This window comes from Gallinula chloropus, assembly GCF_964237585.1.
Source record: "Gallinula chloropus genome assembly, chromosome: 1".
NCBI lineage: Eukaryota > Metazoa > Chordata > Aves > Gruiformes > Rallidae > Gallinula > Gallinula chloropus.
Genome location: NC_140085.1, coordinates 29257075 through 29271846, shown reverse-complemented (window position 1 = coordinate 29271846; position 14772 = coordinate 29257075). Strand labels below are relative to the sequence as shown.

Below are 14772 nucleotides of genomic sequence, written 5' to 3'. Positions count from 1 at the left end.
TGACGCCACTTCCGCCAGGGGCTCGTGGGGGCTGCGGAGCGGCGCGCCGATTCTCTGGTGGAGGTAGCGGTCCGAGGGTCCCGGCGGCGGCGCTGGCATCATGGTGAGCGGCGCGGCGGAGGGTTTGCCCCGGGAGGGGGGGAGCCGGCAGGGGAGCCGGGGGGGTGGTGGGGTGTGAGCTGAGGTGTGGCGTGCGCGCGCGCTGGCCGCGCTCCCCGTGGGCACGCGTGCGAGGGCCCGGCGGCCGCGCCCCTCCCCCACGCTTTGTCCGGTGGCGGTTGCAGCGCTCGCGCGGGGGCGGCTGCGCGCCCTGCTCAGGCGGCGGGGAGGAGGAGGCGGCGGCGGCGGCGGCGGCCGCGGCGTGTTGGGCCTGGAAGGTTCTGGAGCGCGCGAGGGCGGCGCGTCAGGGCCGAGGCCAGAGGCGGGGGGGAGGCCCGGGGCGGCTCCCGGGCCCGCGGTGGGCGCTCCCCGCCGGAGAGGCCGGCTCGATGGAGGCGAACGGGAGGCCGGTACTTCCCTCCGAGAGAGCGGGAGGGGCCGCACCGCGTCCCCGCGCGGGAGCGGCCGCTCTCCCCGGCCTGCCGGGAGCTGCCCCCGCGCCGCATGGCGGCGCCTGCCGCAGCCCTCGGCTGGTCCGGCGGCAGAGTGCGAGGCCGCGGGGCTCCCTTAAGGGCGTCGGTGCGTTTGGCCTTTTGGGACGCATTGCAGATTCGTTTCAGGCCTTCGGCTCTTTATGCCGCTAAAGACCGGTGCTCGCATGTCCGCTGCCGCTGTAATTTATTTCCGTGGGGAAAAATAGTTAGGGCTCAACACAACGTATTAAGGACCTGATGTGGTCAGCAAGTAAAGGTAATTTTAAGGTTTCGGTGGTTGTACTTACCTGCGGGTCGTTTCGATGTGTTGGATAGCCACGCAGAACAGCAGTACAGGTGTCTGTCGGGGAATAGACTCATAGAACGGTCTGGGTTGGAAGGGACCGCAAGGATCACAGAGTTCCAACCCCCCACCACAGGCAGGGCCCCATCCAAACTGGCCTTGAACACCTCCAGGGACGGGGCATCCACCACCTCTCTGGGCATCCTGTTCCATCACCTCACCACTCTCTCTGTAAAGAACTTCCCCCTAATATCTAATCTAAACCTTCCCTTCTTTAGTGTTAATCCATTCCCCCTTGCCCTGCCATTATCTATCCTGTGGTGTGCTGGCTGTTGGCATAGGTTGTGGGCAGTCTTGTGATCTCTTCACATGATTCTAAGATTGTGAGATAAATTCACCCTTGCTCTTTCTTAAAATCTTAAATCTTGAATACTCCTTTTGCCAAAACCAATTGGGATGTAGAAATAATAATAAAAGCATCGTGTATGTTGTTGGTGTCAGGGATTTAGGTTAATAAAGTTTTGCATTTTGGAAGCTAGAGGAATATTCTTACATTAACTTTTGTTTTAGGCATCCATTTCCCTTGCTCCCGTGAACATTTTCAAGGCAGGTGCAGATGAAGAAAAGGCAGAAACAGCTCGGTTGGTAAGTTTAATTCTCTGAAGAAACTGGTAATTAAACTTTGTCTTTTTACAGTTAAATGCAATTTCAGTTATAATTGTGTGGAACGTCATCTGTCTCTTGCTGGGTTTTTTTCTTGTGTGCCTGTGAACAAAAGGGATGTGTTGTCTGTAATAACAGTTAGAGAAACTTATCATAGTTGTTCAAAAACTTAAGTAACTGTACCTTAGCTTAGAAGTCTGATGTTCATTGGAAAGCATTTATTGTGGCTGTGAGACAGGGTTTTTGTGGTTTATGTGAGAATTAAGTGTATTTGATCTGGTTATCAAAATGTGGCATTTAAGAAACTTGGACCTGGATTTCACTGAAAGCAGTGTGGCTGTGGAAGGATTGGGTTAAGATGTCCTCCTGAAAGTTAGTGGCTAGCATACAGTTCTTGTATTAAAGTAGAAATAAATCATTCTCTAAGGTATATTTGCTTTCATTTCAGTCATCCTTTGTTGGTGCCATTGCTATTGGTGACCTGGTCAAGAGCACTCTGGGGCCTAAAGGCATGGTAAGACAGCTGCAAGTTCTCAGTGGTTAGACCTGTTGAAAATTTAGTTTTAATAGTTACAGTATGTTTTTCAAGAACTGTTCTAAATCTTACACCTTTTAGGATAAGATTCTTTTAAGTACTGGGAGAGATAGCACAGTAACGGTGACCAATGATGGTGCAACCATCCTGAAGGCTATTGGAGTTGACAACCCAGCTGCCAAGGTCTTGGTTGGTGAGTTTTTAATACCTTGTCATTGAAGCACCGGGCATTTCTTCACTTGTAACTTTATTATATAATCTTTATTTGTTCTTAGAAAATTATTATTCAAATAATGTAAAAAATTGAAGGGAAGGGGAGAAGAATTCTTGAAGTAAGGAGGCCAGGGTGTTGCAAGAGTTGTGGAACTCAACAAAATTAAAATCAAGGTATATATGCTGCTCTTGTGAACCTGTTCTGGTGTCCTTGTTTTCCATCAACCCTGGCTTGTCCCAGGAGTTGGAAGGGGCAGAAGACTACTATACACCCCTTGTTTTTCCCTGGGAATTTTCAGAAATCTACTGGGATGCAAGAGGTTCTCTCTGATCCTCCTGCCTTAAGGCTTTTTTAATACTTAATCAGCATCACGCTCTGGACAGTTTACCTTTGTGATGGTGTCCCGGTGGTCCAGATCTAGTGACGACCAGGACACTGAACAAGTTGGTGTCAGGTTTCTTAATGATTCTATGTTTGTTTGCACCCTTGTTTATGAGCAGCTCATAAGAATACTTGCTTATTGTATTCTGTGATCCTGTAGAGCAGTACCCAGTATATCCTGTAGACAGACCTTAGAGCTTCTCTCCAGCCCGGATTCCTTTTGATGGCCGTCTTTAGGAATGGGGAGAGAGGGGAGTAGCTCTTGGTTATTGCCAGGCTGGAACTGGTGTCTGGGTTGCAAATGAAGAAGAAGAATTTGAAGTTTGATTGGCATCTCAGGTTTTTTGGTGACTGAGAGTGTGACCTCTTTAAACTCTCAAAGAGCAAGATTGTTTTTTCTGCTCCAAACTAATGAGAGGCAAAAATAATTGTATGTCAGCTTGGTACTGGTGAGCGTGGTATTTTGAATCAAAACATTAATACTGCGTTTTCCTTCTTCAGATATGTCAAAGGTTCAAGATGATGAAGTTGGTGATGGAACTACATCTGTCACAGTGTTGGCAGCTGAATTACTGAGGGTGATGTATTTCTGTTTTTCAGATGTGTTTCTATTTGGCAATGTTCTCCTTAGGAGATGTGTTATTTGGTGTTTATGAAGAGGGCTTCCAAAGCATAGAAATACCTTGCTGTGCTGAAATTGATAGGGGAAAAACCCACCACTAGCTGTTGAGTCATCTTTGTATTTACTGTAGACTATAAGCCTTATTTTATTCCTTAAAAATTCACAAGTATTGTAATTTGGTAGGTTTTAGAAATTTATTTTCTCTTCACTATGCAAGTGAAACAGAAGTATCAGTCTCACAGGTCACTTCCTGCATGTGGTGCTGAGCAGCATGCAGCACTGCTTAGCTGTCAGGTTCAGTCTTCTGAAATCCTTTTCCATAATGTTACTGAGGAAAAATAGGGGGGAAAAACAAAGGGTGTGGAAGTGTTACATTGTGTGCTTGTGTGGACAAGACCTGAATTCATCCTGTTCCCTTAAACTGTATGGCTTTTATGTTTCTGTAAAAGTTTATGCTGATAAACTCTAAATCTGAAAAAACTATGAGAGAGACTTCAGAATAAGGAATTCTTGTTAGCAGAGCTGTGCCAGTACATCTAATCATCTCAGATCCAGGCACTGTGATCAAGAGCATCTGAGAAAAGATCCATCAGCTTGCCAAGTTCCTTGCAGAAAGGGAGTTTGAATATGCTACGTTCTTTTCCAACTGCACTTGAGGCTGAACCTTCAAGTGAACAGAAAACTGATGTCAAACATGAAGTGAAAGATTGCTTTTTTGAAGTATATGTCTGGTTGCAATTCACACTGGAGTTGTGGGTTTGGTTTTTTTTTTTTTTTCATTGATCAGAATTTCTTGTTGATATTCCAAGGGCAAATTGTATTTGTCCAGATTGGATAAAACCTACCAATTGGGTGACTCTGACTTTGATTTCATTGTTAAAGTGCTCTGGCTTTTACTGCTATTAAGAACTTTTGGATTACTTGGAAGTGTCTTTCCTAGTTAGTGTAAAGGTACCTTGGGGGGGAGAAAACTAATTCTTAGTTTCATCTAAATAGGAAGCAGAATTGCTGATTTCAAAGAAGATTCATCCTCAGACCATCATTGCTGGCTGGAGAGCAGCCACAAAAGCTTCAAGAGAGGCACTGTTGAGAGCAGCTGTGGATCATGGGTGAGTCATGTACATTTGCTGTAACTTTATAATTCAGACAAGGTTAAAACATCAGCGAGAATTGGGAAATTCTTTGCTCTATCAAGTAGTGTAAAGGCTGAATTTATAAGCTTTAACAGTTAAGGAAAAATAAAGACTGCTTTCTCTAGATGAAGTACAGAAGCATTATGAAATTATTTAAAATTGCTTATGAAATACTGAAGTAAAATGCAAGTAATTACTTCTCTAGAATGAAACTCTGAGCTGTTGTTTCACATTTCTTACTCAGACTTCAAATGTGCCTGTCATCTTTACCTGACACTGTAACACAGACTTTCTAAAGCTGAATACAGAGGTTCCAACTGAACTTGTATTTCAGATTAGAAGGTTGTGTTCTGGGACACTGAAGGGATTTTATTTGTAGTGTTCCTCAAAATGGAACATGGTACAGAGAGAGATACAGGCTAGAAGAAGCAGGTAGACACTTACAGGGTGTAGGTGAATGGTAGTTAAGGCTTTTGGACTTTCAGCTATTAACTGTACCAACTTTATTTTAGTGATGATGAAGTCAAGTTCCGTGAAGACTTGATGAATATTGCAGGAACAACTCTTTCATCAAAATTGCTCACTCATCATAAAGATCATTTTGTCAAGCTAGCTGTAGAAGCTGTTCTTAGGTTGAAAGGTTCTGGTAATTTGGAGGCTATCCACATCATTAAGAAACTTGGTGGAAGTTTGGCTGATTCCTACTTAGATGAAGGTGAGTCTTTGTCGGCTGTAAATGCGCTTGAGAAATAAAGCTGTTTGACATCTCTACAATTTGTTCTGGCAATCACAGAATCGTAGGGGTTGGAAGGGACCTCGAGAGATCATCAGGTCCAACCCCCCTGCCAGAGCAGCTCCCCAGCTCATACTGCACAGAGAGGTGTCCAGATGGGTCTTGAATATCTCCAGAGCAGGAGACTCCACCACCTCCCTGGGCAGCCTGTCCCAGGGCTCTGTCACCCTCACTGTGAAAAAGTTCTTCCGCATGTTGGTGCGGAACGTCCTGTGCTCCAACTTGCAGCCATCGCCCCTTGTCCTGTCCCCACAGACCACTGAAAAGGGGCTGGCTGATTCCCCCTGCATCCCATAGTTAAGATATTTATAAACATTAATTAGGTCCCCCCTTAGTCTTCTTTTCTCCAGGCTGAACAGTCCCAGCTCATTCAGCCTTTCCTCACAGGGGAGATGCTCCAGGCCCTTAATCATGTTCGTAGCCCTTCTTTGGACTCTCTCAAGCAGATCCCTGTCCTTTTTAAACCAAGGAGCCCAGAACTGGACACAATACTCCAGGTGGGGCCTGACCAGGGCACAGTAGAGGGGAAGGATCACCACCTCAGACCTGCTGGCCACACTCTTCCTGATGCATCCCAGGATCCCATTGGCCCTCTTAGCCACCAGTGCCCACTGCTGGCTCATGGCCAACCTGTCATCAACATTGCTATGGGGTTACTAAATAGAATAACAAATAGAGGGGATTTTATTGAATTTAAATGCATTGGTCTCCTTTTTTTAATTTGAAATCTTAAGAGACCTTTCTGTTACTACAGGTTTTCTACTTGACAAGAAGATTGGTGTAAATCAGCCAAAAAGAATTGAAAATGCAAAGATTCTTATTGCAAACACTGGGATGGATACAGACAAGATTAAGGTGTGTGACTGATCTACTGTTGTGAAAATGATGGTTTTTGTAAGTGGAGTTAACTTTCAGACTGAATTTTCTGTTTTCCTTGGTTTAGATTTTTGGCTCTCGTGTCAGAGTGGACTCAACAGCAAAAGTGGCAGAAATAGAACAAGCAGAAAAAGAAAAAATGAAAGAAAAGGTAGAACGGATTCTTAAGCATGGGATAAACTGCTTTATTAACAGGTGTGTATTTTCTTGGAGAAAGGGCAGAGGTAAAGAGTAGCAAGATTTTAATACTGTATGCTATAAAGAGGCAAAACTGATGTTGCTTAATATGGGATCCATGTTTAAGTCCAGTTGAAGTAATGTCACTCTGCTTTTACACCAAGAGATCTAGTTAGCTCTGAATACTGGCAGCACTGTCCATATGCGTATGGCCCTTTTTGGGGGGAAATTGGTGCTGAAAGAGTCTGTGCCACTGAATGCTTTTGTGCTTTTTCCTCCATTAAAATACTGGTGCTGGAGTGCTGCTCCAAATGTTTGAGAGGCTGCTGTGCTCCCCGTTGTGACCCGCTGCTTTTATGCACATCTTCCAAAGTGAAAGAGAACCATTTTCATTTAAGAGATGTCACAGTCTTAAGTTATTTCTTTCTGTTAGCAGCGTGCTCCTCTCTCAAACTGTCACAGTGCAAAACGTCATTCAGTTTTTTAATGATAAAAACACTGCTGGGGGAAGTGCTGGCTTGACAAAAGCCAAGGCCGTAAGAATCCAGAGCAGGAGGAACCTCTGCGCATGCCCAGCAGCACCAGTTGTTTCTCTGAAGATGGATTAGAAACATCTTTTTTGACAGAGGTGGCATCTCCCAGCTCCTGCTGAATCTACAATGCTCAGTCTCTAATTCAGAAGAGAAAAACAATTTGGTGTACCACTTCTGAATGGTCGCTGACTGTTCCACTTCAGATGACTGCTTTCTTCTGGAGAGAGTGGGATGCATATTAATAAGGGAGCACATACGCTTTTCTGGGGCCTGCCATTTGTATGCATTACAAGGCTGGCTATATATTGTTCCCATAGAGCTGTATGCTCTTTGGATTTTGTATTGGCGAAGGAATTAAAGATATCACTTAAAGTGTGCCAGTGCACCCAGCAAGAATAAGCAGTTAAGTGCCCAGCAGGCACTTAGGATCAAAGAACTTAGAATTTAAAGCATATTGGTCCTCATGCTTAATGTGATTGTGTGTCACTTCCTAGAATAGTTCAATTATTTCCTTTTTAAGTGTATGTTTTTCTGTTGCTGCATTCGTTTGTGTGGTATGACATTCCCTGTGTGGCAGGTGCCTCACTTACTGACTAATTTTGTAGGTGTCAGGAATCAGTCACACCTCCATGCTACAGAGTTGGGTGTCTTTTACTCTGGTATTTTAAAAGGTTTGCTTCATGTGTAACGGGAAGATGTGCCTGTGGTTTAATTGTAGGCAGTTGATCTACAACTACCCTGAACAGCTCTTTGGAGCTGCTGGTGTCATGGCTATCGAACACGCAGACTTCGCTGGTGTAGAACGTCTGGCTCTTGTTACAGGTTTGTAGAGCACCTTGTATGAAGCTTGGAGGGAGGGCACCTTATTTGGTCTTTAAATGTTAGTGCTTGGTTGCCTGGTTTGTACGTTTTACTGTTTAGCAGATCTGTGAACGTGAGAAGTACTCCAAATAAGCTTTATTCCGGTATATCAATACAAAAGTATGGGGAGGACCCTACAGAATTTGCCTTAAGTAACTTTGATAAATAAACAGTCATTTCAACCTTCATATAACTGTCAGTATTTTTTCAGAAGCAGGTAATTCGGTTTCTACCTGTAGTGTATTATACTTCACATGTAAACTGTCTGAATCCTCCCTGCATAACGATCTAAACATACACCTTCCTCTCCAGCAATGTAACTGTGGAATAGAATTTACCCAGGTAGTGCAAGTTAGTAATTTTCTTCCATATTTAGAAAAATGCTTTCAATGAAGTCCCTGCTAGATAAAATTTTGAGATGTTTGTTTTCTAGAGAAGAGATTAAATTTAGAGATAGACTAAGATGATGAATTCACAAGTTAATCAATACTGTCATGTTATAAGGTGCTGTTGTTTGGTTGTAGTAACAGAGAAGACTATAGAGTCATCCTTTGTTAAAAATACAGGCTTTGGTCATTGACTTGAGGTGGACCTCGGATGACATGAACTGGGATATTGTTAGTGGTGGTCAGTGTAAATGTGACTCTAGTAACTAATGAAAACAAAACATCTGGAATGCTGCAGATGACTCTTGTTGCCAAAGTAGGTAGTTGGAACATCATAAAAAATGGATTATGAAAATGATGAAGAGAATGGATAACGTGCTTTGCTGGGAGAAGGGAGAAGATCGTGACTTGTTCAGCTGAAGTAGCAGTTGTGTCTGACTGTAGGCACGTTAGCACAGGCAAACACTTGGGAAGAACTTACGTTCTCGAGCTTATGTTCAGGAACAAATCAAAGCAGATTTTGTAGGCAGAGCAAGTGGACCACATCTGACCCCTCTAGATAAAATAGCATAGCTGAAAAAATAGACAAGCTTACAGTAAGTGCAGACTGCTACAGATATTGTCATGCCTTTTACTGCAGCCATGCTGCAAACTAATGTGGAATAACTGAGTGTACATACGTTGGGAGTGAACACATACAAAGGGATTTCTAATGTGAAGAGCAGAGTACTAAGAACAGTGGCCCATTCTGAGGCATTTTGGTCTCTAATACCTGTTTTGTTAGTGATACGGAAGTTCATGAGTGGTGCACTGTATCACTGTTAGAACGTGGCATGAGACTCATGATTCAGGAGTGGTGGTCAGTGGTTCTCTGCCATTGTCAGGCAGGCAAAATGAATGCTGGTGGAAGCTCAAGTTTAAAAACGTAGCAAACTTTATTTAGTATGCTATAAACACTTGATCAGTAAATGTTACTGAATCTGAAACAGGTTGGCATTTTAATACTGTCAAATACTAATATTTTGTCTCTCATCTGGAAGGAACTCAGAAGCATTATAGGTGGTGTGGTTCTTGTGGTGTGAAACACAATATTGGTGTTTTAAGGGCTTGTCAACATCAGTAGGTTTCTGGTACCATGTGCTGACTTTGGAAAAAATGGGATTAGCAGTATTGCTAATTTAAATTTAATTTAGGGCAATTATGAAGACTGTATCCCCTCCCCCCCACCCCCGTCAGACCTTGCCTGAATGGATGTTTTCCTTATGAACTCATCTAACTTTTGTATGATTTTATATTTATAGGTGGTGAAATTGCATCAACCTTTGATCACCCTGAGCTAGTAAAACTAGGAAGCTGCAAGCTTATTGAAGAAGTCATGATTGGAGAAGATAAACTCATTCATTTCTCTGGAGTTGCAATGGGTAAGTGTTTTATCACTAATATCAGGTTGTAACATTTGTGTTTAACCCTTTGCTAACACTGTGAGGTTACATGGATGTCATAGGAGTTTTTCAATGATTCATGTAACCATTTTTAGTGAAGGCTTGCTCTTCAGCACAGATCCTGCCAAGTTGTATGTTCAGGGTTGGAATTGTTCATCTACGTAACGTTAAATATAACCACAAACACGTGTAAGGGTGGGAACCAAAACTTCTGCTATGGGAGACTAAATTGACAAGTAGTAATCTGACATACTCGAAGAACTTGAGAGCTTGTCCTAGTAAATGCCAGTGTTGTAAACTTCCAGGGGGTTGTTTGGAGAAAGGTTTCACTTTCTATTAAATAAGATTTTGCAGAAGCAGTGGCGTAGCGTACGTAGCTTCATTCTACCAGTGAAACATTATCGTACTTTCTTTTCCACCCAAAGCTCATCTGTGTAAAACTGACTTCATACAAATGCTGTGTGATAACTTCTTTTGTGTCTCTGTCGGGATTTTTTAAAAAATCTTTTCACATTTGCACTTTTTAGGTGAAGCTTGCACCATAGTTCTGCGTGGAGCAACACAGCAGATTCTGGATGAAGCAGAGAGGTCGTTGCATGATGCTCTCTGTGTCCTTGCCCAGACTGTGAAGGACACGAGAACTGTTTATGGTGGAGGTGAGTATTAGATTGTTTGTACAAGATACACACTTTGTGGTGGTGTTCAAGTCAGATGTAAAACATCCATGTGTCTTGATGAACAGGGTGTTCGGAGATGCTGATGGCCAACGCTGTGGCAGAACTTGCTGTCAGAACACCTGGCAAAGAGTCTGTTGCAATGGAGTCCTTTGCTAAGGCTCTGCGGATGGTAAGTGTGTTTAATCAGATTGCTGAGTTAACAGGCATAGTGTCATTAAGTTTGCTAGCTTCTGAGATCAGATGGTGGCTTCACTGAAAGTTTTGGTTTTCTAAAAGCAAAGTGAAATTTAACAACATATCTTGGAGGAACAGAGAGGAAAAAGTTACTGTTTTCTCTCAGAAAAAATACTGTTATTTTAATAATTCTGCATATTATAAAATTGGAAATGTTGTTATGCTGCTGCTCTTTGCATTGGGTCTTGCTCCTCTTACTTACAAGGTTAAAATTGCAAAAGTAGCAGCACACAAAATCTCTACTGATTCAGTTGACAACTGACTTAGGAAAGAACAACCATTGTGTTCTGTTGATACTTCAGTGCTGTTTGTATTCATGGTCTAGTGTTACCTAGAAGTTTCTAGACTGACGCAGAAGATTGCAGCTTAGTAGGGAAAAAGAAAGTATCTTGAAAAACGTTTGTAGAGTGTTGTGCTAACAGACTGTCAGTTTGAGAAACTACCTTGTGCTTTAGGTTAGGGAAAACTTTTCTTAGGAAATGAAAGACCATAGGAAAACATTTCTTCCAAGAAACTTAAATCAAAGAGCATGGTGAGACGAGGCATTATCTCTCCAGTTTGTGCTCCTGCCACTTAAACAGTGAGCAGAATGATCTGGTGCTTAAGGAGCACCAGCGAGCCTATGTTCTTAAAATGAACCTACTTTCCCAACTGTAGTCTGAAAGGAACGAGTTTTTCTGTCAATGTAAAATGAACTGACAGATCTGCTAACATGCTTCTGCCCTCTCAGCTCCTGTCTTAACAAGGTCCTAAACTACTCCTTTTAAGGATTTAGTTTCACTAATTTTTGTCTTCTGATCACTGTAGGGGATCATCTGCCATGTTTTTGAAACTTCCTCTTGAAACTGACTTGTAAACTAGCAACATCAAAGTATGTTTCATGTTTACTAGGGATCGGTTCCTGCATGAACTAAAACCAACCTGTGTTTCTCCCCTTAGATCCCAACAATAATAGCTGATAATGCTGGCTATGACAGTGCAGACTTGGTTGCTCAGCTCAGAGCTGCTCACAGTGAAGGGAAGACTACCTATGGACTTGGTGAGGGCATTGGCACTACTTCTGTTGGGGAGGGATTTTTCAGCTTGGTCACTTGGCTTGTCACTAATGCACCTTGGTTTCTCTTTGCTTTGCATAGAACGTAGACATGCAGTGTTATGTTCCTTTATTGTTCTGCTGGACTTTTCACAACAGGGTGGAAAAATCTTGGTTTTGAAGGGAAAGGCTTCCACTTGTGAAAAACACTGGTAACTTGCATTGAGTCCAGTTACATGAAGCGTAAAAGGAAAGGCATTAATTTAAAAAAAACAAAACAACCAACCCACAAAAAAAACCCCAAAGCAACTGACAACCCAAACAAACCACTTAAAAATAATTGTGGAGAAGATTTCTGAAGTTGCCCTATGTCAGGAAGTAGCACTGAGAGCCCTGCTGGGATCTCTGTCTCTTCCTAGCATACAAATTTTTTCCTCATAAATTTTTTGGATGTAAATATGTTAGACTTGAATCAGGAGCCTTGAAGTGAAAGACTTTCATTAGTTTGCTCACTATCACAGTAGTTCATTTGAGCAGGTCGGTTGCCATACTGTCATCTGCTTGTGATTTCCTTAAAAAAACCCCAAACCCTCAAGTTAAAAAAAAAAAACCCAGACTGACAACCTCTTAATGTATCTCTTTTTCCAGATATGAGAGAGGGCGTCATCGGAGACATGGCAGTCTTGGGAGTAACAGAAAGCTTCCAAGTCAAGAGACAGGTTTTGCTCAGCGCAGCTGAAGCAGCAGAAATGATTCTTCGTGTAGATGACATCATTAAAGCAGCACCAAGGTAGGATCTCTGTATCTACAGTGGCTAAATCCAGCCCTGAAAACAAAGCATCAACTATAAGTTAAATGAGAAGGTGGGTGGGGAGGCTGGTGGACAGCAGGGTGGGGAGGAATTTTCTGATTCTTCTTTTTCTCCCCAGAAAACGTGTACCAGACCATCGCCCATGTTAAATTTTCTTCAGTACCTGAGGATATGTGGACCAGATCTCACCTAGTAATTTTTTTTAACGATCTAGTTTTTGTGAGGTTATGGAACAGAAGCTTCAGATGAGCAGATCTCCGTCAGTGGCATGAAAGAACTGCCTTCAGTTGGTTTTAACTTATTTCAGTTCATGTGTGTTGAGGGCAAGACTCGCTTGCAACAGAGGATTTATACAACCCTATTCCTTCTGTTCCTCCTGTTCCTCTCCAGGTTCCACTTAAAATACACAGAAATAATAATAAAAAAATTCAAATCAGTCAAAGTTGTGGGGTTTTTTTGTGTAGAACCAAGAAGAGCAGTTTCATTAGAAAGGCTGCGGTGCTGGTCCTCAGTCGTCAGCTGAGCAGCAGAGAGCCGGCAGTCAGTGCTGAGGATGTCCTCTCAAGCCTCTGTGGCTTGTTGCCTCAGGTTGACGTGAGGTGCTACATTGGTGTTTGGACTCTCTGATCTTGAAAGTCTTTTCCAACCATAACCATTCTATGATTGTATGATACAGTGTAAGTTGTTTATTCCGGTCCTGGATGTGTAGGATTGAGTTGGGATCCTAAAAAAAAGTTAACTTTTCTAGTGGTACTGGAGTATTAATCACTTTTTGATGGTGCAAGGAAGAGAAAGAGCTGAAGAGGATCTTCGGTCAGTGCCCAGAACTGCAGCAGAAAGGATTTTAGAGCTTTTTACACCACACACGTTTCTGCTGCAGGGGGAGCAAGAGGCGGATGTGAAGTTTAGGAGAACGGAGGAGATCAGCATCCTGGACTGAATGGTCTGTGTCACTATATAAAGCACTGGACTCCGGATGACTTTACAAACACCTATTCTAAGAGAGAGCAGCTGGTAGGAAAAGTGCCAGGCTCCATTGTGTTCCCTTTATTTTTTCCCCTTCCACTTGCCCCGTGTGTGTCCTGTGGCCTGCCTTTCGGTTCTCTTTCCTGTTCCAGTGGTAGCTGCACAAGCAGCATGTTTTTCAGACTCACTGCATTATGCTCAGGGTGTGAGGCTGTCCAGGGTGCCTGCACCAGTCTTTGTGCAGGTTCATGGCTCTGCAGAGACATGCGGAGGTGCCCTGTCCTGGTGGGAGCCTGGTGAGAGGTGCCAGCTGGGTGACAATGACCTTCCCAGCCCTGCAAGTGTAACAGCACCCTGGGAAATGCCAGGGGAACTGCTGAAGCAGGATGGTTTCTTGGAAATCAAGGAAGGATCTGTGTAAACAGTTTTCTCCCTTAGGTTTTCTGAAAGGTTTTTAGGTTTCCAGATGCTCAAAGCACTCTCACGTTCTCAAGCAACTCTTTTGTGCAGGGGGCTGTGTTAAACACACTGGTGCCGAGCAAGTGCAAGCACCTTCCTCCCCAGCCCCTGGTATGAATGAAGCACCAAGTCAGTTCCATTGGCCATAAACCATTGAACAGGAGTGTTCAAAAGGCCTGCAGCTCTGCTGGATATATTTCTTTTGTAGGAAGAGATTGGATGTGGTAAAAAGGGGTAGACACCTGAATTCTTCCTTTCCAAATCCTTTAACTCTGAAGGATGGCTTCACTGGGCGAGACGCTAGTACATGTTACTTAATGAGTGGTGAGCATACTGCCTGGATGCCAGCCAGATCCAAACCTGGGCTTCATGCAACAAGCAGCCAGCCCCAGCACAGGCTCTGGATTTCCAGATAATTTTTCGAGCATGTAAATGACATTAAGCAGTCACAAACTGGCATTGAGCCAACACTTCTGGGAAGTCAACCTCACTTCTGCAGGCTGGGCTGGTGCCACAGTTCCGCTTGACAAGTGAAGCGGAGAGGTAAGAGCTCCCCCCCATATTCCAAAACCCTGTCTTTCACTGAACTTGGAATCAAAGCTTAAAAATGTCATTTTGAGCCAGTTCTTTGTGTTACACAAAGCAAAACGCTAAAAAAAACCCCTCAGCAAACAAACAAAACACTTCACTGTGTTTGGAAGGAGATCTGAACCAGTCCAAGCTGCAAGCTGAAGAAATACCCAGCTGATGTCAGCTGTGTGAAGTTCATGCCAGCTTCAAATTGTGTGCAGGCCTGTAGCAGCAGGCTCCCACCCTGGGTTTTATTCATGAACACTTGCTTTTTGTTGTGGTTCAACCTGGCCAGCACCTCAAGCAATCCCACAAAGTGTTCAATTGCTCCCACCTCTCCCAGGGGCTTGGGGGAGGGAATTGGGGGGGGGGGGGGGGAGGGAGAATAAAAGGTAAAACATGGGCTGAGAGAAGATGGTTTAATAGGACAGAAGCGGAAGAGAATAAGAATGGAAAAAAGAATATACAAAGCAAGTGATGAACAGCACCATTTCTCACCACACAAGGCCGCTGCTCAGCTAGTTTCTGAG

General features: G+C 43.6%; 1 protein-coding gene across 1 annotated transcript; it reads left to right on the top strand.

Moving 5' to 3' along the window:
* The first annotated feature begins 15 nt into the window (after nt 1-15).
* CCT2 (chaperonin containing TCP1 subunit 2) lies at nt 16-12655 on the top strand. The gene is made up of 16 exons (XM_084268589.1): nt 16-103; nt 1447-1521; nt 1988-2053; nt 2156-2267; nt 3171-3247; nt 4288-4400; nt 4937-5139; nt 5972-6072; nt 6161-6288; nt 7522-7625; nt 9352-9471; nt 10020-10148; nt 10235-10338; nt 11343-11442; nt 12085-12226; nt 12366-12655. Exons 1-16 carry the CDS (start codon nt 101-103, stop codon nt 12394-12396), a joined length of 1608 nt encoding a protein of 535 aa, XP_084124715.1. The 5' UTR covers nt 16-100; the 3' UTR covers nt 12397-12655.
* The last annotated feature ends 2117 nt before the right edge of the window (nt 12656-14772 follow it).